Below are 24,786 nucleotides of genomic sequence, written 5' to 3' on the forward strand. Positions count from 1 at the left end.
AGATACCCCTTTCTCATTAGACGTAATGGAAATGATGCAGAGGAAACCATACACAGTATCTCTCTGTACAGAGAATGTACTGCTGGTGTTATTTTTTTCCTTGAGAGGGCTTGGCTACAAAGGGTTAAAACGGCTGTGCCTGACACACTTGTGTGGTGTAGCTCCTGCAAAAATGGGGTTTTTTTACAGTCTCTGGAGTACAGTAGGGTGTTGGCAGAAACCGTTGGTTATCCAAATTGCTTGCTTGCAACTCTGAAGAGGACCTATCACTTGGTCCTCTTCAGCATTACCTGTTCTTCCAGAGCTTCCCATAGTTCCTACTGGAACATTCAAAACAGTAATAGATGTAACTTCTGTCTTCTTCTCTAATCATTCTGAAATATGTGTTAAATGTGTCATTTGCACTTCACATCATGATACAGAATCGAAAGCTTCTGTGAGTAATAAAAGAACTCCTGCACTTTTGCCAGATTATTAAGAGCAAATGAGGAAGTCATCATTGAAATTCCCACAAAAGCCTGTGAAGGTCAAGAAAACTCCATTGCATCTCTGGAGCACGTGCAGCTTGAGGCAACGATTGAGTATTCCCGCAGAGGCGATCTTCATGTCACTCTGGTGTCTCCATCAGGTACAGGAGACAAAGACATGCTTTGCGTTGCTGTACTGTGTGTTTCGTTTATGTAATTTAAACCCATTTCTGTGTTCTTCAGTGGATTAGAAAGGGCTAAATATGTCTTTAAACCAATCTAGTCACTTCCAGTGTGTGGGAGTGAGGGCAGAGCATTGTGGGAACTGGAGAACTGGTTCTCTGGAAGCCCTTCACTCAGAATGGTTTAAATTGGAACAGACAATGAATCATAGAATCATAGAATGTTTTGGGTTGGAAGGGACTTCAAAGCCCACCCAGTTTTAACCCCCTGCTACGGGCAGGGACACCTCCCCCTGGATCAGGCTCCAAGCCCCATCCAACCTGGCTTTGAACACCTCCAGGGATGGGGCAGCCACTACTGCTCTGGGCAAACTGGGCCAGGGCCTCCCCACCCTATTATTCTTCCTAATATCTAATCTAAATCTCCCCTCTTCCACTTCAAATACATTCCCCCTTGTCCTAGTCCTACATGCCCCCTCCAACCTCCGTGTGTTCTTGTGAGAAAAGGTCGGAAAAATCATCCTTCAGAAAATGAAGGCATCATTTCTATTACATTTTTTTTCTGGCAACAAGAGCTATAGAAACGGAGAGTTCCTGGCAGACAACAAATTATGGTTCAATAGTGCTTATCAGTCTTACTGCAATTTATCAAACTAGTGGAGAACTGAGGAAATCTGACTCCCTGGATTTCATGTAGATTTTTCTCCCCGCTGTTGTGTATAAAAACATGACGTCTCTGTTAGACACCCGAGTACAGTTACACTAAATGTGCTAGAACACGGCAGGCTGGCTTGATGGTGCCCATAAATAACACCATAAGGATAAATAAAGGAAGGAGAATTATGAAAAGCACCTTTGTAGAGAGTAAGATCTTCTAGATCACTGATATTGTTAGAATAAAACAGACAAGCTCTCAGGTATGTGTAAAACACCAGGCTAATCTAATTTATTGATATCAAGGGCTAATTAGTAATCCACAGAGAATTAACCATAGATCATACGATCTATGATCTATGATCGTATGATCATTGCAGGACTTCACTGGAGGGCAGCGTAAGGTGCTGAGCACACAGTGTATTTCTAGACCCTACCTTTCCAGGATTCCTGTTAAGCCTCATCTTAATTCTTCCTTTTCTGGGTCTACCTTTTGTCTTATATGAACAATGCTGCTGTGAGGTGTTTCATCCTTGACTCTGTAGGGCATTTTCAATGTTTCTAATTAAAGTGCAACCTTGCTATGAAGACCACAGAGATGATGCAAGGGCTGGAGCAGCTCCCATATGAGGACAGGCTGAGAGAGTTGGGAGTTCTCAGCCTGGAGAAGAGAAGGCTCTGGGGAAACCTTAGAGCAGTTTCCAGTCCTGAAAGGGGCTCCACAAAAGCTGGGAGGGGCTCTTGATCAGGAATTGCAGGGATAGGATGAGGGAAAACAGTTTTCAGCTGAAAGAGGGGAGATTGAGATGAGATCTTAGGGAGAAATGTTTAGATATTTAGTTTGGGAGTAAATATATGGACTCTCCCTCGATGCATCAAGGCTATGACAGCAACAGCAGCTCTCAGTCTGCTTTTATAGAGGTATTTCCCTCTGAAGACACTGTTCCACTGTTAATTTGTAGGAAGCATGGCTTCATCTTAGAGAAAATCTCTTTTTTTTTGCAAGGCTGATGGCAGGAGTGTGTTCTTTGTATGTATTTCCGTGGGCTTAGCTGAGGTAGTAACAGCCAAGTGCTGCTGTCTCCAGTGCACCATCCTGCTGCTGCCATGGTTAAACTGCCCTTTCCTTTGGTTCTTGCTGCTTTTCCACAGTCCTGGAAAACAGTACTACCCAATCTATGCCATCCCTTATCTATGTTTATGTTATTACCTTTAAATATATTTATAGCTTGTGATCAGGTTCCCTGGGGCCTCTCTGTTCCTTATTATGTAAATACTGCTCCCTTGCTCTCTCCTTATATGCAAACAAGAGCAACAGATTTCCTACTGTGCCGTAGAATCTCTTCTGCTGCAAAAATACTTTATGAATGGCAGCATTTTTTGTAATAATAATAATAACAATTCAAATGCTTTTCACCCCACTGGAGTTCCAGGCTGTAATAATTTACATCCACTCACCCAAAAAAGAACCAGTAATGAATTCAGGATAAGGCTTTGGTTTCATGCTGCTGTGTGAGCTGATTTGCCTCCAAAATTTCTGTCTTAGAAGATCGCTGAACTGTTCATCAGTAAAAAAGTCTGGTTGTGTCTGACCTTGGTTTCTTATTCTTCTGTATGTGCATCCACTCTTATTTTTATGTTGGAGACTGAACATTAAGCAAGATGTACCTTCTTAATGTCGCCAAACACGATGTGTTTTGTGCTTTAAAATACTGCTGTGAAAGTAATTAAAGTAAGCACTGATTGAAAGTAGTGTGTTTCCTGCTGTGAAGCAGCGCATTTCCCAGATTACCTGTGCACTAGGGAGTGTGCACGCTGAACAACATGACAAGAAAATTGAGCACATGTGAACAGTCACTACTGTTGATCTTGCTCTAACACAGGGACCAGCACTGTCTTACTGGCTGAGAGAGAGAGGGATAAATCTCCCAATGGCTTTAAGAACTGGGACTTCATGTCTGTTCACACGTGGGGAGAGAATCCAACAGGCACCTGGCTTTTAAGAATCACTGATGTGGTAAGTACATTTGTCTGTATGGTAGCTGGCTGGGTTTTGAAACTAGCACAGATAAAAATGATCAGTGCCCACTACCAAGGATGTTGAATAGGGAGTCTTCATTTTAAGAAGCTACAACATGAGTTTATTTAGACTAAATATCCACCCGGATTAAAGGTTAAGGATTGGTTTATCTGAAACACAGATGAAAGGAATGGTCTTAGAATTACTGAATGGTTTGGGTTGGAAGGGATCTCAAAGCCCATCCAGCTCAGATCCCCCTGGATCAGGGGCTCAAAGCCCCATATAACCTGGCCTTGAACACCTCCAGGGGTGGAGCAGCCACCACTGCTCTGGGCAACCTGGGCCAGGGCCTCACCGCCCTCACAGACGAACATTTCTCCCTAAAATCTCATATTAATCTCCCCTTGTTCAGCTCAAAACTGCTCCCCTGCATCCTGTCCCTGCAGTCCCTGATCAAAAGCCCCTCCCCAGCTTTGAGATTTTCTTGTTCTTTGCGTAAATGCAAAGCACTACCCTGGTTTCACTGATTTTACCTGCCAAAAAAACTTCATGCGTGTGTTTTTCACACATTATACGTTACTGAGACATATCACTTAATATAATTCTCTATGATTCAAGGAGTGAGATATGTAATTGAATTAACATACGATTAACTGCAAATTAGGATTTTCTGCAGAAAAGAGCACTAGATAGATCTAGTCTTCTCTTAGTGCATATGCATATTTTTCATTAACTCAAAGCCTTTCAAATTAATGAATTACCAGTGACCTCAGAGAGCTGCTCTGAAGTATACCTTTCCCTAACTTTTTTCTTAGAGTAATTGCTGCTGAACAACATTAAAGGATTAAAACCAAGAAATCTACAGATATGAAATAAAGAACTTTGCTAAAACCACCTGGGCATATGGATTACAGCAGCAAGGCACAAGAATAAAGCTGCTTGGTAGCCAACTGAAAACCCATTCTCTTCACAGAGAGAGTGATCAAGTGTACTCACCTCTGGAGGATTTGATGGAAATTGTCTGTTAATCAGCTTGTCGTTAGGGGTCAGATCCTGCCTGAAACTCAATACTCGCTATGAGACACCAAGCTACCAGCTTCTATCAGCCTCCCGTTTTGCTCTTTGTAATTAATATTGTGTCCAGTTCTGGAACCTCCAACAGAGGAAGGATATGGAACTGTTGGAACGGGTCCAGAGGAGACCATTGGGATGATGCGAGGGCTGGAGCACCTCTGCTATAAGGCCAGGCTAAGAGAGTTGAAGTTGTTGAGCCTGGAAAAGGGAAGGCTCCAAGGAGAGCTTAGAGCAGCTTCCAGGACTGAAAAGAGCTCCAGGAAATCTGTGGAGGGACATTTTACAAGGGCACAAAGTGATAGGATGAGGGAAGCGCCTTATATTGGAAGGGGTAAGATTTAGATTAGACTTTAGGAAGAAGTTCTTCACAATGAGGGTGGTGAGGCCCTGGCACAGGCTGCCCAAAGACGTGGTGGCTGGCCCATCACTAGAGGTGTTCAAGGCCGGGTTGGATGGGGTTTTGAGCCCCTGATACAATGGGAGGTGTCCCTGCCCATGGCAGGGGGTGGAACTGGAGGGGCTTTGAGTTCCCTTCCAACCCTTTCCATTGTTCTGTGATTCTATGAGTTTTCTTGAACAAAGTGAAGAGCATTTTGCTTCTAATTATTTCTCATTTTCCATTTTGAAGTGAGAGGCTCTTAAAACTTATAAGAAATCGAGCTTTCTGTCCTTGAGAAGTAACACACTCTTTCCTTAGTCTGTAGGATTTTCTGATTCCTGAGAAAAGTTTTCGTGTTAATGTTCCTGGCTGAAATGAGGTTCCCACACAGAGTTAATAATAATTTAGTTGTCATGTGAGTTGTCTATGTAAGCTTTCAGATATTCTTGTATCAGAAAAGAAGAGCTTCAGCAGCTATCTTCAGTCACTAAATGACAGCAAAAATCCTGACAGAAGCTTTGGTAAGGAAAGGTTTCAATTGTGTTTTTCTCTTCTACTTCCTCCTACTTAAATACTGCTGCTGACACTAATGGACGAAGCATTGGTTGCTCACTTCTGTATGCTGTGTTTCAGTTGCTGCTGTACACCATGACAGAATATCATTCCTAATTTCTATTCCAATGGTAACTTTCATTACTAAATTGCCAAGGAATAGCTTAGTGAATAGATAGTAATAACACAAAATGCTGCTTTGGTATTTTTTAGCATTCTGTGTTACGACAAAATTCCATTGATACTTACATGATTAGTTAACATTTAAGTTGCATGAAAATGTGAATGTTTGGACTAGTTAAGCCATTGTATTACTTTCTGACATACACTGTCTCTAGTGTGTGTCAGTCTTTCGGTGTTTATAAACCATTGTCTGAATTCAGATATTGAAAGCGTTATAGTTCATTTCGTTCAGTTTTGCCTACATTATGGTCATATCCTATTTCCTTTCCTTATGCCCTGAGAACCTATGCTAATGCTGTGCTTGTCCTTTAGTCTAGAAGGATACAAAATGAAGGAAGGATTGTCAACTGGAAACTGATTTTACATGGCATGGCGACCCAGCCTGAACATATGAAGCAGCCACGTGTGTACACGTCCTACAATGCTGTGCAGAATGACCGGAGAGGAGTGGAGAAGATGACGGACTTTGTAGAGGTAGCATTAAAATTAATATTTTTCCTTATGTATTTTTCAATATATATAAAAAGGTACTTTTTCCTACAAGAAGGCACATCTTCCAGGGGAGATTCAAGCTGGACATCAGGAAAAAATTTTTCGTGGAAAGGGTTATTGGGCACTGGAACAGGCTGCCCAGGGAGGTGGTTGAGGCACCTTCCCTGGAGGTGTTTAAGGGACGGGTGGATGAGGTGCTGAGGGACATGGTTTAGGGATTGTTAGGAATGGTTGGACTTGATGATCCAGTGGGTCCTTTCCAACCTAGGGATTCTATCCTTCTGTGATAATTCTTTCTGTGTTTAATTCATGTCTCCAATCTGTATCTACTTTATCTATCCCCTAACCACTTTTGAGTTATGTATTTTAATGCTGTCCACGTCAAAAGTGGTATTTTCATTGGTCTGTGCTTTCACATGCCAGCATCTGCCAGCAGGACCAGGGAAGTGGTTGTGCCTCTGGACTCAGCACCGGTGAGGCTGCACCTCAGATCCTGAGTTCAGTTTGGGACCCTTTCCTACAAGAAGGACATTTAGGGGTTGGAGCGACTCTGGAGAAGGGAATGGAGCTGGGGAAGGGTCTGGAGAACAAGGGTTATGGGAGGCGGCTGAGGGACCTGGGTCTGTTTAATCTTGAGAAAAGGAGGCTGAGGGGAGACTTCATCACTCCCTGCAACTCCCTGACAGGAGGTTGCACAGAGGTGGGTCTTGGTCTCTTCCCACAAGTGACAGGCGATAGGATGAGAGGGAATGCAGCCTCAAGCTGCATCAAGGCAGGTTTAGATTGGATGTCAGAAAAACTTCTTCACTGAAAGGATTCTCAAGCCCTGGCAGAGGCTGCCAGGGAGGTGGTGGAGTCCCCAACCCTAGAGGTGTTTAAAAGTCAAGTAGATGAAGTGCTCAGGGATCTGGTTTAGTAGTGGACAGATATGGTTGGACTTGATGATCTCAAAGGTGTTTTCCAACCTAGATATTCTATGATTCTATGATCTAAAGGCTTTAAGGTGTTAGGAATTGTCAGTAAAGCAGTGAACTTGATAATGAATGAGGCTGAGTGACACAAGAAGGGAGGGTTGTAGGTCTGCCAGGCACACTAAACTGATGTAGTTCTATTGAGAACAAGTTTTACATCTGTAAGGAACTTTTGACTGCTGGAGTGCTTGGAAAGGAGTTAGTAACAAAATATATGACCAAAGCCAGGGACTTGCTGATTCAGAAGATTCAGTTAAGTGGATCTTCTGCTGCCAGCTCCTTTGTTACATTTCCTTTATCTCTCAGGCAGAGTGCTCTAAACATGCCCCATGCTTTTGAGAGTGACAGTGGGTTTCTGGGTGTACAGGACGGCAGTGTCATACACTTTCACAATGCCTGATTCTGTCAGCATCTTTGGGATGCTTCATTAATCCCACCATATCGATTAATCTCCCCATAAAGTGTTAGGATGTCCATAGAGTACAGAAAGATTAACTTTCCTCAGCCAGATTATGATGGAGAAGATTGAGGGAGACATGATAATGGTCTTCAAACATATTAAGTATGTGGCTGCAGGTGTGGCAGCCACGTGCAAGAAAATGAACTGAAAGAAAGTAAGAGTGGGTTCAGGAGGGCTTGTAGGAGAGGATTGGTGAACATGGTAAAATTCAGATGAAGATAAAGTGAGTGTTCCATTACAAAGATAGTCCTGGTGGGAATGAGGAAGCTGTGCAGCCTCACGCTGCTGTTCCAGCATGGGAGGTGTAACAGATCCTGCTGAAACAGGATAATGCCTCTCACCAACTGCTCTGTACATCTAGACAAGGAATTAGTCTTTTGAGGTTCCCAAGGGACATGGCCAGCCACTAGCTGCGATCCACTGTCTTTTGTCAGGCGAGAGCACCCACAGAAGATGTTATGGGTGCACTGGTTCATCCTTTCCACAAGGGTTTGTGGCACAGCCAGAGCTGCCATCATCACTACTTGTGTGTCCTTCAGTCAGGCTGTTGGGGATCTTCCTCCCATTGCACAGCCAGAAGTGTCTCCTAAGGCTATTATTTTATGCTATATTATTTTCTGCTATATTTTATGCTATAATTATGTTATAAAATGGCATGTTGTATCCTGCCCGTGTGGAATCTGAATTTTTACATTACTATGTTGTGGGGAATTTGATATTTTATTCAATATAGTCCTTTTGACATTCTATTTTGGTGTTTGATGGTCTAGTTCTTTTCTAGATGCGAGTGGCTCCCAAATGAAAAAGTAGGATCCACATGTGGATGCAAGTCACTAATCAGAGCAAACCTTAATCCAGTCACTTTTTCACTGACACCTGATCTGTTGTATGCTAACCTGTGTTCTAGGACCACTCCACACAGGAGAACCTGAGTGAGAAACCCCATGTTACAGGTGTTACGAGTAGCAGCAGTGACAAAGCAGAAGATAAAATCCCATCAGAGGCCATGCTGCATCTCCTGCAAAGTGCTTTTAGCAGAGAGATGGCTCAAAAGCGACTGCCAAAGAAGACTGCAAGCAAGAAGTTAAATATTCCATATGAACACTTCTATCGAGCCCTCGAAAAGCTAAACAAGCCCTCCCAGTTAAGAGACTCAGAGGAAAATCTTTACAGTGACTACGTTGACCTTTTTTACAACGCCAAACCATACAAGCACAGAGATGACAGACTGCTGCAAGCCTTGATCGACATTCTAAATGAAGGCAACTGAGCTGTAGGGTCTGGCACTGAGTTGGAAATGTTCATTCTCCCCACCCCACCTGTAGTTTGTTTCAGAAGTCTGTTGTATGCTCTAGTTGTGTGATTGCTGCTTTGATTGCTTCATGTTTAATACAAATATCAATAATGGGGATAAACAGGGGTGGGAGGATCAGACAGTGAACTCATGCTTTTTAGTAACAGCTTTTTCCAAAGCCTTTCTTCATTACTATCAGAGTAGATTTGCCCCTTCAGGCATGAAATGCAGTAGTATTCCTCTGAAAATCCTGATACTCTATTTTAAACAATTTTCACCATACTTATTCTTCCACCCTATTCAGTCAGCACGCAGTAGGATTCCAAACACAAATTACCAGAACTACCAAAGCTGTGGGGATATACTCTCATCCCTGGATTTGTAATGAACATTGCAGGCATTCTTAATATTTGTCTTTTACTCTAGATTTGACACTTGCAGTCAGCACTGCTCCCATCATAGTTTTTTCGTTCGTCCTCCATATGGCAATGTTCCCTTGCCCTTCTGTTCTCCCATAAGGGAGTAGCTGGGAGGCTGGAGTTGCACTGGAGCACCAGTGAATTCTGATGATGTTACTCACAATTCCACAGACTGACATAAAAGACCCCAAAAGGAGGCATCTCAAATTGTGAGATGGCATTCTTGACAACTACATTCAGCTGCCCAAGTGAGGTCTGTGAGTTACAAGATTGGTCTTTCCAGGCTGTGGGTAGTTAGTGAAGACAGATGCTCATATAGATCACACTTCAGAGCACCTGGCTCATATTTACACTGATTCAGAATTACCCAATGGATCCCTGATCTGTTTGTATTGTCTCTAGGAGCTTGCAGAATTGAACTAGCAAAACATGAACATCTCTAAGTGCTGCTATTGCAGAGAGAGAGCACCAGCTTACTCTCACTAATGTTTAATTCTCAGCACTGGGAGCCAATCTCCACAATAAATATTCCCATCTGGTGGTGCAGGACTACTGTTAGACCTGTGCACTGAATCTTAGGGACTGGTTCCCTCAGATAGCAGTGATTTTATCCAGTTCTCACTGAGGTATGCTACAGAGAGGGAAGTTCTAGCTATGCTCAATCAACCTTTGAAATAATTTTTCAGATTAAATGGGTGGAAAACAGGACTGTGGTTTTTTTTAAGATCAGCTCACATGTTGTAGCCAAAGTTTCATGAGAGGGCAAGTTTAAAATGTCTTTTTTTTTATGTTTCCAACCCAGAGTAGACTGTACAGGAGTAAATTATTTTTATTGTTGGTCTTTTCCTTGGTGCCTGTGTGGATTTTGTGAAAAATGTAAAAGGAAAAAAAAAAGTTTTCTCTCAGAATTTGAAATTATATTTTCGTTACAGGTATTTATAATATAGCACAGATTTTATTGAACAGACCGAATTTTAAAAGGCATAATAAATAATATTGAAGAACTAGATTTTTCTTGGGAAAGAGACAATTTCATCCAATAAAGGTATTTTTAAAAGGCATGTTCCAATGGCAAACGCAACATGTATGTGATGTGATGTTAACATTTGCCTACTAGTAGCATAATACAGTGTGTGAGCAGAGCTGTGTGTGTGGTGTTAACATTTGTAAGGTAAAGTAAAGCTACTGGCTTAAAGGGACCGGGAAATGTAGTTTAGAGTTAATGACTTGAGGAACCAACAAGCCTGGATGGGGCTTTGAGCCCCCTGATCCAGTGTGAAGTATCCCTGCCTATGGCGGGGGGTAGTGCTAGATGGGCTTTGAGGTCCCTTCCAACCCAATTCTATGATTCTACAATTCTGTTCTAAGTTACTGAAAATGGAGATTGGCAGAGGATTTCTTGACCAGGAGCACAAGAGTGCTCACCTTTCACCATGGCAGCAAAGTAAGGTTTGATGCAGACATCATGGTCAGACAACAGTCTGTAATTCAGACCCAGTGGTTCAGTTTGGCAAAACACTCCCTGTTCCATGCGTGGCTGGGTGTGCTGAAGGCACAACAATGGAGAGGTACAGCAGAAGTAAAATTCAGTGTGCAGGTCTTAACTGTCTTAATCGTTACAGTGTGTGTTGTATTGTTTATAACATAGCAAAGTGGGTCAAAGCCAAGCCCAAACCCAGGCTGCACAGAAGAGAATGGATTGAGAGCAGCCCTGAGGAGAAAGAAGGATTTAGGGTGCTGTGGAATGAGAAGCTCAACGTGAGCCAGCACTGTGCACTCGCAGCCCAGAAACCAACTGTGTTCTGGACTGCATCCAGAACAGTGGGGCCTGTGGGGCGAGGGAGGTGATTCTGCCCCTCTGCTCCTCTCTGGTGAGACCCCACCTGGAGTCCTGTGTCTGGTTCTGGAATCTCCAAAAGTGAGAAAGAGATGGAAATGTTAGAAAGCATCCAGAGGAGGCCACAGAGATAATCCAAGGGCTGGAGCACCTCCTGTACAAGGACAGGCTGGAAGAGTTGGGTTGTTCAGCCTGGAAAAGAAAAGGCTCCAGGTACATCTTAGAGCAGCTTCCAGTACTGAAAAGGGCTCCAGAAAAGCTGCAGAGGGGCTTTTTACAAGGGCATGGAGTGATCGGATGAGGAGGAATGGCTTTAAATTGGAAGGGGGAATATTTATTTTAGACATTAGGAAGGAATTCTTCCTGATGACGACAGTGAGGCCCTAGCCCAGGTTGCCCAGAGAGGTCATGGGGGTCCCACCTTGGAGGTTGAACCCTCGATCCAATGGGAGGTATCCCTGCCCATGGCAGGGGGTGGAACTGGGTGGGCTTTGAGTCTCTTCTAAACCAAACCATTCTATGATCTAGACCTGGTGGCTTTGGATGACAGAACCCTGCCAGTTCTGTATTCAGACAGTTGTGTTGGAAATGCTACAATGAAGTGGTACAGGACAGTGAGTCAAATTCAATGTGCAGGTCTTTGTTTCCTGCATTGAAGTAGCAACACTTAGAGTATGTGTTGCTTTCCGCCCTCTCCACCCCTTGCAATTCAGGCCAGCACCAAATCAGCCTTTACGTACCTGCAGTGCTGGAAAGGGCTGTAAAGATGATTTTTTTTGGTGGTAGCTATCTTCTTGTGTCTCCTATGGTGTACGTTCTCTGAGGACCGTGCAGTGGAATGCAGAATTTGAAATGTTCTCCAGCCTGTGCTGACCTATGCTGGTGCAGAAGGATGCAGTTGCCTCTGTAAGAGACCCTTCTCCTGGTGTTGGGGTGGATGGACATTGCCTTTGGGCAAATGCTGTGGAGGAGAATATGGCTGTTTTTCAAAGCTTTGACTGCTTGAGAACTCCAGACTGGATACAGGGAAGAAATTATTTAACGTGATGGTGAAGCGGTGGCACAAGTCGACTAGAGAAGTTGTGGAGGCTGCATTCCTGGAAACATTAAGAGTCAGGTTGGATGGGACCTTGAGTAACCTCATTTGGTTAAAGATGTCCCTGCATCTACGGGGCTGTTGGACTGGATGACATTTACAGGTCCCTTCCAACCCAACCATTCTATGATTCTATGACTTATGGATCATATTTGGATTCAATTTGCTCCTTGAGTCTCAGCTAACTACTGCTCAATAAACAAAACCTATCAAACACTGTTTGGATAATTAAAATATTCTCTGTGCTTTCAGTAAGCCACATTTCCACAGCAGAAATACTTCTGCTGCACATGAATAGAAAATAACATAAAAAAAAAAATCTAAACCTACATTCAGTTGATATTGACTCGTTTCCACACTGAACAATGGATTCTCTCTCACATTGGCTCACTTTTTTAACTGTTGGGTTGCATTTCAGCTTTTTCACTTTATTTGTTTTGAGTTACCCATGCAGAGCTTCTAATCAGTCATGTGCTATAGCTCCAAATGTGGAAATTCCGTTTCCAAAAGAAATGTCCTCTTTCTAACATATCCCAAAGCCCATAGGCTCTGAAAATCACCACAAGCATTTTCAGTAAAAAGAAAATGACTTTAAGAGAGAAAACTGAAGACGAGAATTTACAAATACGATACTAGGATTAGTATCAGGAGTTGGGAATGGATGCAGTCAGTTTGTGAAAATAGCACATTTGTGGGAAGGGGAAAGATCTGAATGTTCCTGATTAGCTTTTAGATGTCTTGTGTGAAGATGACACCATGGAGGTGACAGTATTAGAGCCATGGGAGAGTCCCTTTTTCTGTGACAGAAAACCAACCTCCACCACTGAACTTATCCTAATATTACACACCCAAGGAAAGTTGACTCCTGCATTAGTTCAGCTCTGAAAATAAGTATGGTTCAAAACTACAGGAAAAGAAAAACCAAACCTGTTAATTGCTACTCCAAACCACTTTTGTGTGTTTGCAGGTTCAAGACATCTGCACAGTGTGAAGTCTTCCCAGTTGATGACTCCTTCCCAGAGCTCCTAGGAACAACACTGTGCACAATAGCATTTTAGAGAAGGAAGGTCCAGGAATGTGCGTTTTGCTCTGAGCCAATTACTCAGCTTGCTGTTATTTCTGACTGCAGACTGAAAAGGCTCAAACTCCAACCCTGCTAGGCACTAATAGTGATCATTTCAGTAAACATTTTTCTATTTCATGGCAGAAGTACTCATTAAAAATATTGCTCCTTTTATTGCAATTTATGACGATAATGTAGCTGGAAAGAATGAGAAAGTTTGCTTCCAGCAATGCAGTAAATGCCCCATGGTAGAAAATAGATCGGATCTGTTCCAAGTTCACCTAAGTTACTGGAGAAAAATAAATAGATAATATGTGAATATAGGTAGTTATCAGGAAAATATATCTTAATGGTTATACCATTCCAGCTGTTTGACTTCCTCCAATCAAATGTAGCTGAGCACATATCTCTCTTTCCAATGCCACATTCTCTCCCTAAAACAAATGGATTATTTGCTGCTTCATGTACCATTTTGTTTGACTATGCCCATGTTATCAGCCAGTGTTTGGTGTCATAAACTTGCGGCCTAACACAGTGCCATATATTTCAATAAGGAAGTGCTCTCAGAACTAAGAACTGAGAGCATTTGCATATGCTGATCCATGAAGTGCTCCTGAGAAACAGACCTTCAAAGTCTCGACTGAGCAGAGAACCATATGCCAACTCCATTAGACCTGGCAATTAGTCCTGAGGTTAGGAATAGCGATAGTGTGATGCAGAGCAATGCGAACATGCAGGAATCATAGAATTGTAGAATCCCTAGGTTGGAAAAGACCTTTGAGATCATTAAGTCCACTACTAAATCAGATCCCTAAGCACTTCATCTGAATGTCTTTTAAACACCTCCAGAAATGGAGACTCAATCACTCAATGACCCTGGGCAGCCTCTGCCAGGGTCTGAGAACCCTTTCAGTGAAGAAGTTTTTCCTAATATCCAGTCTGAACCTGCCCTGGGGCAGCTTAAGGTCACTCCCTCTCATCCTGTCACCTGTCACTTGGGAGAAGAGACTAGCACCCAGAATTTCTTCCTAATGTCTGATATAAATCTTTCCCCCTTCCAATTTAAAGCCACCAACCCTCACCTTATCACTCTGTGTACTTGGAAAAAGCACTTCCCCAGCTTTTCTGGAGCTTCTTTCAGTACCGGAAGCTGGTCTAAGGTCTCCCTGGAGCCTTCCCTTCTCCATGCTTAACAACCCCAACTCTCTCAGCTTGTTCTCTTACAGGAAGTGGTCCAGTCCTTGCATCATCTCTGTGACCTCCTCTGGACTCACTCCAACAGATCCAATCAGTTCAGTCCCTTGATTTTGCCACTGCAACTTTACACTAACAGGGAGCCTAAGCCGCTATCCATTTTTGGGAACATTCATCAACGGGTGCTTGCCTGTAGAGATGCTCTGTGTTTACTTTTCTCAGCACAGCTTGTGGCAGTGATGCCAGCTGAGTTTGTAGCACTGTTCAAAACGCCTGCAAACACCTCTCTGAATCATGACCACAACACGTTATTCCAATGGAGGAGTGTGGTGTTCCAAAACTTTAAAGAAACAGAAGGAAGTAGGAGCCCAACTTCCTTCACCTTTCAGTGGCACCTGAGTGCCTGAATCCCCTCGATTGTTTTAAACCACAGGCCACATTGCCTCTCTCTCTGGAACAAAATATCCCTGCACGGACTGTAAAGTGTGGCTCAGGGATTATGCAGTAAACTGAGCACAACCATCTTCTGTTAGCAGAGAGACAAAGCTCAGCCTGCAAATATCTTCTTTTTGCCTGTATCTGCAATGTGCAGAGTCACACAATTAATTCCTTTGTGTGAGTGGAAGTAGCAGTGGAAGATGAAGAGATTTAATTTACTGCAGTGCACCTTGCACATAAAGAAAGGCTAATGTCTCACTCACCCCATTGTCTTTCAGAGCCCAACCAGCTTGTCCCACCTTGTCTCCCGATCAGCAGAGCTGATCTGTTCACGCTCTTTGTTTTCATCAGGCAGTGCTGCTATTACCCACCCTGACAAAGAACTGAGTACCTAAAAGAGGTGACAGCCTCATAGGCTTCATACACGTTAAAAAAGATGATCTTTTTGCTTCAGGGAGGCACCCACCTTGTCCTCACCCTCAACGAATGGTTGAAGGTGATTTTCTATTAGAGGCTGCCTGTGTGGAACTGATAAAGCAATGTACAAGAACTTAGCAATAAGTTTCCTCTTATCTTATCACTTGTTATTTAAGAGAAGAGGCCAGCACCCACCTCACCACAACCTCTTTTCAGGCAATTGGAGACAGCCATGAGGTCTCCCTCAGCCTCCTTTTCTCCAGGTGAAACAATGCCAGGTCCCTCAGCTGCTCCTCATCACACATGTTCTCCAGCTCCTTCCACATCTCTGTTCCCTTCTCCAGACACTCAACAACCCCTCAAAGTCCTTCTTGTAATGAGGGGCCCAAAACTGAACCCAGGTTTCAAGGTGCCGTCTCACCAAAGCTGAATCCAGGGGCACAATACCCTATGTGCTCCTGCTGGCCATGTTTTTCCTCTTCCAAGTCAGGATGCTGTTGGCCTTCTTGGCCACCTGGGCCACTACTGGTTCATGTTCAGCCACTGTTGACCAACACCCCTGGGTCCTTGTCCTCCAGGCAGCTTTCCAGCCACTCTTCCCCAAGCCTGAAGCTGCACGGGGTTGTTGTGTCCCAAGTGCAGGACCCAGCACTTGGCTTTGTTGGACCTCATCCTGTTGGTCTCAGCCCATGAATCCAGCCCATCTAGGTCCCTCTGCAGAACATCCCTACCCTCCAGCAGATCCACCCTCCTGTTCAGTGTTCATTTGTGCCTCGCAGTTTTTCTGGTGTGGCTTCTCCAGGCGCTCTTATTGTCAGTGAGAGAGTGATGCTGCCAGAGGAGTCCACGCTGATTCTAAAAACACAACAAATTGTACCAGAAATGCACTTGTTTTCCTAGTGTATGTTTTCATAAAGACACCTTAGCACTCCAAATATTTCTACCCTCTTTTACATTTAAATTGAAATTTGTGTTGTGGATTTCAGTGTATTTTTGGTACAGTGAAATCAATGACAAAATCCATTGTCTCGTATATTTACTTCCCTTTACTCTCAATAGGATCTACACAATGTGTGCAAGCTTTGTAGGTCCACAAATTTACAGATTCCAAAGCAGCCTCTAGACTGTAAACACCCTGACTTAAGGTTATCCTCAGGACTGGAAAGCTGAGGATTAGCCAGGAGCTGTGGGATGTGAAACAGAACTACCTAGCCTGAAGACAGTGGCTATTTGCTGTAATTGTTGGTCACATACACATACAATTGTGCATGTATCTCTATATAAAACAACATAAACCTCATAAGCATCACTGACTCCCTTCTCGGGTGGCATTAGTTTTCCTTCACTGACGATGTTTTGCTCTTGTTCACAGGCAGCAGCTGGAGAGCAAAGTGCCACGGCTCCCTTGTTCTGCCAGCTGTACAGGGTTTTAGTTTTTTCCAGCCTGCAGATGGCCAAGAGAAAGATGAGCACTAGCATTTCAGCTAACCGGAAAAGTAACGCAGGAGAGGCAAGATCACCTTTTGTTTACCCTGAAAGAGGGGAAGGCTGAGTCATCTTCAGACACATCACATGTTTAGTGGCTTGCTGTGCCATCTGTGTGACTGCAGCTCAAAAACCTTCCTATTTGGGGTTATTCTTGGCATGCCCTACCTACTACCATTGATAAATTGGTTGCTCTGAAGCCCCTCAGCCAGATTAAAATGTTATTTATGACATTTTTAGGCTTAGGTAATATGTGAATCCACAGCAGTGTTTTTCTCTGGCTACTAATACTCCGATTTTATCAAGATAAACAGTCTAGCCAAGATAGAGATGTGCTGCACGAGACAGCATGCAGACAGGCAGTGCAGGACACTCCCTATTCCAGGCAGATGAAGGGTGAAGAAGATATGGGTGTCAGACAACAGTGGGATGCTTTGCAATAGATTTCTCCATGCTAACAGCTCTTAGCCAGTCTGGCAGCAATAGCAATAATCACAACTCCTTGTCTCTAATCATCCAGAGCTGTGCTTTACAATTTGAAGTGGCAAAGACCATGCCTGTCACTATGGCATTCACATTTGGTGCTCTTGTCCTGATCCTTCACAGGCAAAAAAAACGTAAGTTTTCTTTTCTGAAGAGTCACAGTCACTGTTGGAAATTTTGTTAAGAACGACTTGCTTTCTTTTGCTGTGAACCGAAACTGCAGGTTTTGCAGAGAGCTGCCAGCTCGCTGAGATTCTGCTCCTTGGATGCTGCTCAGCATCCTCCTCCATACAGTTCGGTCTTCCGCTCTGGATAGCCAGAGAAACCCATATCCCAAGTTTACCACAAACATCCAGACACTGTTTTTCCTACTTCTCTGCCGGGGCAGTGTCTGTCTTGCAGGGTCAGCAGTCTGGGAGGGGCAGCTCCCTCTGCAAGCAGGTCTGCTTGAGTTCCTCCTTGCAGTCCAGTGATCATCTGGAAAAGGACATGAGGAAGGAGCTAAAGGTTCCTGATGACCTGTAGAAAGCACTTCTGGTTGTCATTGTGCAGCACCTGCTCTGGCCAAATATATTCCAATGAGTCCTGCAGAAAAAGTGAGCAGGGGATGAAGAACATGACACTGTGGTGTTCGCTTCCCCAGAACCCACCAGAGCTAGGGTTTTGCCCACAGCTGGGTGGGATAACCATGTGTGTCACCACCACAGCTGGGTGACCATGAAGACGTGGCTTGTGTGGAGTCCTAGACTGTATGGCAAATCTGGAGAGGACCCAGGAGCCTCTTTAAGACTGTTGAAAAAAGTCAACATCTCACCTCTCGATGTGGCTATAGGGCTGGTGTGCATTGTCCCAGGCAGCAAGCCTCCTGATTCCTTCTACAAAGCCAGGTGGGGAGTTTGGGCCAAGGAGCGAAGGGATGAGTGAGAAGCCATGAGGTCTTTTTTGGCTATGACAGCTCTGTGGGCTGATGAGACTCAGTCTGATACAGCCTGGGAGGAGGTCGATTTCTATTCTACTCCAGTCCCTCCTGTGCTTCCCAGCTGATCCTGGTGGAAGCTGAGCTTTGGGACATGTCACCATCAGACATGTATTTCTGATGTTACAAACAACAAACTGCACCAGAGGATTACTTCTTGGATGCATTGTGCAGACTAATGAGCTCTTTGCAGTACCTACCTCTTCTTGTGAACTTGAATAGATTTCTGTTCGAGGACTTCAATTTCCATTCTCCATGGCTCTGTAGAGATAAAAAACCCACACTGTAGACTACCTACCATCTTTTCTGAGTTTTTAAGAATTTTAAAAGCCTTGTTGCAGCTATGTGGACACATGGGGTACTTGGAGCAATGCCCCCCTCATGCTGCTGTAGTGCCATGGCCCTGCTGAAATTCTGAGTAGGATGAGCAGAGATGTATATAGTGGAAAGGAATTTGTGATACATCTGGATTAATCTGACAGTGCTTTCAGGATCTGTCCAGGAGTCTTTTAAAAAAAGTGTTTAACAAGACACTACAGCTAATAAAATGGGAAAACAATAACTAATTAACTGGCTCAAGTCATGAACCAGCAAATTGCCTGTAAAGTTTTGGATTCCAGATGCCCTTCCTTTCACTGCTTGTTGAAGTCCTACTGCTGTCTGTGCTAGAAAACATGTACAATGCAGGAGAATGCGTTAAGGGATGCTGTCATTTGGAAACAAGCAAGTTCTGACCCTGCAGGAGACAGTGCAGATGAGCTGAAGAATGGCATCCACAGCTGCTGCTCCTTTCATATGTTTTCTGGGGGTTTCAGCAAGCTCTGAAAGATGGCCTCAGATTGTGTTATGGCCTCAAATTATGCCAGTGGAGGTTTAGATGGGGTATTGGCAAACATCTCTTCACTGACAGAGCGGTGAAGCCCTGGCAGAGTTCACTCTGCCCTTCCAAGCTCAAACAAATTAGAAATCTAATGTGTGGAAAGGTGATTTTTTTTTTTTCTAGGAAGTTTTAATGTTGCATCATTGCCGCCTTCTGCACTATCTAAGATTTTAGAGTTTATTCACCTACATTGCAATTTACTCAGATTGCTTTTATATTTGCCATTTTGGGATTTTCCACACTGTATGATATGGGCCAAATACTTCGAAAAGTGTTGCATCTTCCTTGCTTGCCAGGGGAAGCAGCAGTTTCACTGCTCTGAGCTGCATTTTATCTCCCTGTGCATCTCCAGACACAGGTCTGACCATTGCCCTGTTCTTTCCAAGCTGTGCTTTGGAAAGCTTTGTAGCTTTGCCAAGCTGTGCTACAACAGCAATGCTGCACCACTTCCAGGCTTTTCCTGGAGATCCGTCCATTGCTGCCACTTCCATTGACCTTTTCTGCACACCAGGAGTGGCAGAGATGCACAGGACAGAGCATTTGGGCACAATGGCACTCTCCGAAGCGATGCCCAGAGGTAGATGCGGCAGCCTTATGCATTCCCAGCTTTCTCTCCAGCACAGGCATTTGTGTGAGCACTCATCTGTTCTCCTGCTGAAATTGCTTCCCATGTTTCTGCTTCGTAGGTTTTCTCTTTCTGAAGTGATGTTTCCTCTGGCTGCAATTTTGTCAGGTTTCTCTTTATTGAATATGCTTTCCACCTGCATGCTTTGTGCCTTTTGCTGCTCTCTGCCCATAATTCTAATGTCTGTTGCTTTGCATTAATTTGCAGCTCTCACCAGTGCTAACTAATCCTCCCAAGTATCCAATCTCATTATAAGCTGATTGTTCCTTCTCCTGGATCATTAATGAGGACGTTAAATAGAACGAGCTCTGACACTTATCCCTTGCCATTGTATCAGACAAACCCTCCCCAATTTGCTATACTGCCACATATGATTCTATTTATGGGTTTTCATCACCCTTAAAATGCAAGTGTTCCTTCCAAGCCTGATCTGCTTTAATTCACCAGGAGGAAATTTCATTAGTCTATCAGGTGTTCCACTGCAGTCCAAGTGGGGCTGTTTTTTGTTATCCTTCAGCCTTGCCCTCTAGTGCCTATTTGGTGATTCTTCCAAAATAAGAAAATCAATAATACTGTCAGGGAACACTTGTTCCTTGCTGCTCGGGGGTTGTGGCTATCTGAATTACTAGTGCTGCAAACCACCCTGTGTGATCTGTGTTTCACTTCTGTGCTGAGGCTAGTCTGGTCTTTCACCCTTTTCATCTGGTACAATTTTCTGGTCCAACATCTTATTTCTTAAGCAGAACCTACTGCAGGTGTGGTCTTTTCAAAGGCACAGGAGGAGAAGGCAACTTGTGTTTTGGATGGCTGTTCATTTTCAGTGTGTTCAGTTGCAAACTCTTATATATGTTCCTTCCCTTCTAAGGAAATGGTTTAAAAACAGCTGGGGAAAGAATGAAAAAGAGAGGCTTGAAATGCAGCTGTGGATGAGCAGATAAATGCAGAAATGACATGGCCAGCAGGAGCACAGAAGGGATCGTACCCATGGACACCACACTGGTGAGGCTGCACCTTGAATCCTCTGTTCAGTTTTGGGGCACTCACTCCAAGAAGGACATTGAGGGGCTGGAACATGTCCAGAGAAGAGAAGGGATTTGGGGAAGAGTCTGGAGTCCAGAGATTCTGGGAGCAGCTGAGGGAGCTGAGGCTGTTTAGTCTGAAGAAATGGAGGCTGAGAGGAGACCTCATTGCTCTCCTCGGCTCCTGGAAAGGAGGTTGTAGCGAGGTGGGTGTTCGTCTCTTCTCCCAAGCGAGTAGTGACAAGGTGAGGGGAAATGGCCTCAAGCTGTGCTACAGATGGTTTAGGTTGAATATAAGGAAAAATTCCTTCAAAGAAAGGGTTGTCAAACCCTGACAGAGGCTGCTGAGGGCAATAGTGGATTTCCCTTCCCCGGAAGGATTTAAAAGTCCTGTGGATGCGGCATTTAGGGACATATATTTAGTGATGGAGTTGGCAGTACTGGGTTAAGAGTTGGACTCCATGATCTTAATGGTCTTTTCCAAACTCAATGATTCTGTGATTCTGAGGCATTGTCCTTTCACATGGACAGCCTAGTGCTCATAACTCAGGTTCTGCGAAGTGTTCATTGGTGCTACTGATGTTTATTTGTTGCTCCTTGCACTGCAGCTCACGGTAACCAGCCCTTTCCCTTCTCCTTCTGCTGTTGCTGTACTCATTCATGGCTTTTCTGGTTGGAGTGGCCCTGCTGTAAGCAAGGTACGAGTCCTCTTCCTTCTGCTCCAGGGTGACACCAGCCCTCCGAAGGCATGATCCACCAGCAGATCACACATCTATGGACACATGTGTTAGCAGTACATCAGTGGTACCACACAGTTAGTGTTAACATTGGGTTAACAATCCCAGAATCATCCTGGGTTTGAAGGTATCTGTCTTCACAGAACTACACAGAGATCCTCTCACTGGGCTTCATTTTGAGCTCTGATAGGCACTAATAAATAACATGTTTTTTTGGAGTGGAAAGTGAATTGAATGATATTTTGTATTCCAAGGTGTGAAAATGTGATGTCTTTTTCATTGGCAGCAAGAAAAAATGGTCTCAGGTCTTTGTTTCCTATTTAGCAAGAAGACTGAGTGTGATTAAACGCTGACAGTTGCCTTCCTATTTAGCATGTTACAAACCATGCCGAGTGCTCATGCTGCCTCTGAACTCACCAAGCTCGTTAAAACATAAAAACTGTCCAAAATAATTGGACAATTACCAGTATTGAGAACATCCTTCATTTTACCACCAGAAAATTACACCCTTTACTGAGAAGGTAATTTTGATAAAATCAACACTTTGGGACACAAATTTATCAAGCAAATAAAGGTTGATTACCACTACTTTATAAAAGCTTGAAGTAGTCAGTGCCAAAGTACTAATAGCATAAGACCTCTTGCTCTTTTTATTTACCAAAACATCTTATCTATTGATGCAATAATTACAGCATATACGTTCAATCGTAGGTTTGATTTTTCCATCAGTTAGAAGGAAGAAAACCAATATTACTGTGAAGAATTGCAGAATCATTTTTTTATTTTTCATATTGCCTTGTGACAGGGATATAATTTCTCCTTATCACTGCATGTTTCCCTTCAGCTCCTTGAGACAGTGTGTTTTGTTTCTAATTAAAGCACAACCTGGCACTGAAGACCATAGTGATGATGTGAGGGCTGGAGCACCTCCCATGGGAGGACAGGCTGAGAGAGGTGGGGTTCTTCAGCCTGGAGAAGAGAAGGCTCCAGGCTGAAGAACGTGTGGCATTCCTGTGAAAGAAAACCTGAATAGAATCGTTGAGTCTTTAAGGTTGGAAAATCTTTCTAAGCTCACCCAGTCCTATCCTCAGTCCACCCCCACTGTGCCTACTGAATCCTGTCCCCAAGCACCACAGGCTCATGCTTTTTGAACCTCTTCAGGGATGGGAACACCATTCCTGCCCTGGGCAGCCTCTGCTGGGGCTTCACCACTCTGTCAGGAAAGAAATGTTTCCTAATATCTAATCCAAACCTCCCCTGGTGCAACTTGAGGTTATAAGTCCACATTTATTTGCACTTATTTGATTGTGTTTGTGCTAACCTTTCACATACTTCAACCACAATAAAAATGACACCCTGTTTGCCCAAGGGAGAGGAAGATTTTGGTCACGTACTGTGGTATGAAAGAACCACCGTGTGTATGTGTCACATATAAAGAATGTTCACCCTTTGAGCAGAACTTGCACTTGGCCTTGTTGAACATCATGAGGCTTGCGCAGGCTCTCTTCTCCAGCCTGTCCAGGTCCCTTTGGATGGTATCCCATCCTTTCAGTGTGGCAACTACACCACTCAGCTTGGTGTCAATCGCAAACTTGCTGATAGTACACTCAATCTCGCTATCAAGATAATTGATAGAGATATTAAACAGCACCGGTCCCAGTATGAACCCCTGAGGGTCACCACTCATCATGGGTCTCCACCTGGACTTTGAGACATTGATCACTACTCTTCGAATATGACCCAACCAGTTTCTTATCCACCATATTGTCCACCCATCAAATCCATATCTCTCGAATTTAGAGAGAAGGACATTGTGGAGGACTGTGTCAAAGGCTTTACAGAAGTCCAGGTAGATCACATCTGATGGTTTACCCTTGCCCACTGCTGTGGTTATACCATTGTAGAAAGCCACTAAGCTGGTCATACAGGATTTGCCCCCAGTGTAGCCATGCAGGCTGCCATTAATCACCTCCCTGCCCTTCATGTGCTTTAGCATATCTTCCCGGAGGATTTGTTCCATGATCTTCCCAGCCACAGAGGTGAGGCAGATAGGTCAGTAGTTCCCAGGGTCATCTTTTCTAATCTCTTTAAAAATGGGCGCAATGTTATCCTTCTTCCAGTCACCAGGGACTTCTCCTGACTGCCAGGACTTTTCAGATATCATGGAGAGTGGCTTGGTGACCACATTTTTATCTCTGTCTTGCAACCTGTTCCTCAACAGGTGAACTCTTCATAGATTCATGGAATCATGAACATTGGAAAACAACTCTAACTCATCCAGTCCGATTGCCAACACCTCCATCCCTCCTGTACTCTGTCCACAAGTGCCATGGCCACATGCTTTGTGAACCCATCCAGAGACGGGGACTCCACCCTGGCCCTGGGCAGCCTCTGCCAGGGCTTCACTACTCTGTCAGTGAGGACATTTTTTCCAATACCAAATCAAAGCCCCTCCTGGCATAACTTGAGGCCATTTCCTCTCATCCTATTGCTTGTCACTTAGGAGAAGAGCCCAGCACCCACCTCAACACAACCTCCTTTCCGGGAGCTGCAGAGAGCAATAACGTCTCCCCTCAGCCTCCTCTTCTCCGGGCTAAACAGCCCCAGTTCCCTTGGCCACTTCCAGAACCCCTGGGCTCCAGCACCTTCCCAAGTTCCAACTATCATTAGATTGTCTTCTCAAAGGTTCATCTTGGTATACTAAGAAAAGGTTCATAAGTAAGGAGAATTAGAAGTTTTCAGAATTTTTCAGTATGTGGAGTTAGGTAAAAGATGCTGCTGTTGAGCACAACCACAAACAGGAACAGAGCAAACAGAAACCTGACAGCCACTGCTGCATACAAGATGCATGAGATCTTGTTTCCATAGCAAGACCCAGTTACTGGGATTTTGAAAGTTAATAGTCCTATTTGTGACAACTCACCTTTAAGCTGGAGCTTAGCTGAGACATGCCCTGACTCTCACACTGGCTGCATCCTTCAAAAAACCATGACAGAAAGAAACGTCTTCTTCCAGAGGGCCATGCCACTTTGAATTCTTTAGGAAAAACAATTGTTTGTTCTGTTTTCAGTTAGGTAGCTGGTAAAAGATGCGAAATCCTCATAGAAACAAGGTAGGTAGTTATTAGTCGGGAAAATTGGGTCTGGATCCTAGGAATGTGCACATTGAAATGCTCAGCAGATTACTCCCCACCAGCCAGTGCTTGAGGCAGAAAACACAATCTCACAGTGGGGATGGGAAGAGAGTCAGGGCAGAGAGGCTGGATGTCCTAGGGACCTTAAGATGGAGCAGAAAGTCATGCAGAGGGTTTAGCCTTAAATCCTGGGGTTGGGGAACAAAGCCTCTTAGTCCTGTGGAGGGAATTATTTACTATCTCACCAATAACAAGT

General features: G+C 44.0%; 1 protein-coding gene across 6 annotated transcripts in view; it reads left to right on the forward strand.

The window, feature by feature from the left end:
- PCSK1 (proprotein convertase subtilisin/kexin type 1) overlaps positions 1-12,526 on the forward strand; it is a 39,114-nt gene extending 26,588 nt beyond the window's left edge. For 3 of the 6 annotated variants that reach the window (XM_054053890.1, XM_054053891.1, XM_009562978.2), the window contains exons 11-14: positions 471-628; positions 3,187-3,320; positions 5,824-5,985; positions 8,342-12,526. In XM_054053890.1, coding sequence (XP_053909865.1) covers positions 471-628; positions 3,187-3,320; positions 5,824-5,985; positions 8,342-8,704 — 817 coding nt within the window. In that variant the 3' untranslated portion in view covers positions 8,705-12,526. Of the gene's footprint in view, positions 1-470; positions 629-3,186; positions 3,321-4,138; positions 5,986-8,341 lie in introns of those variants that run through there. The other 3 variants (XM_054053893.1, XM_054053892.1, XM_054053894.1) reach the window with 3 other exon arrangements.
- Positions 12,527-24,786: the final 12,260 nt, after the last annotated feature.

The sequence above is a fragment of the Cuculus canorus genome, chromosome Z (assembly GCF_017976375.1).
Source record: "Cuculus canorus isolate bCucCan1 chromosome Z, bCucCan1.pri, whole genome shotgun sequence".
NCBI classification, from domain to species: Eukaryota; Metazoa; Chordata; class Aves; order Cuculiformes; family Cuculidae; genus Cuculus; species Cuculus canorus.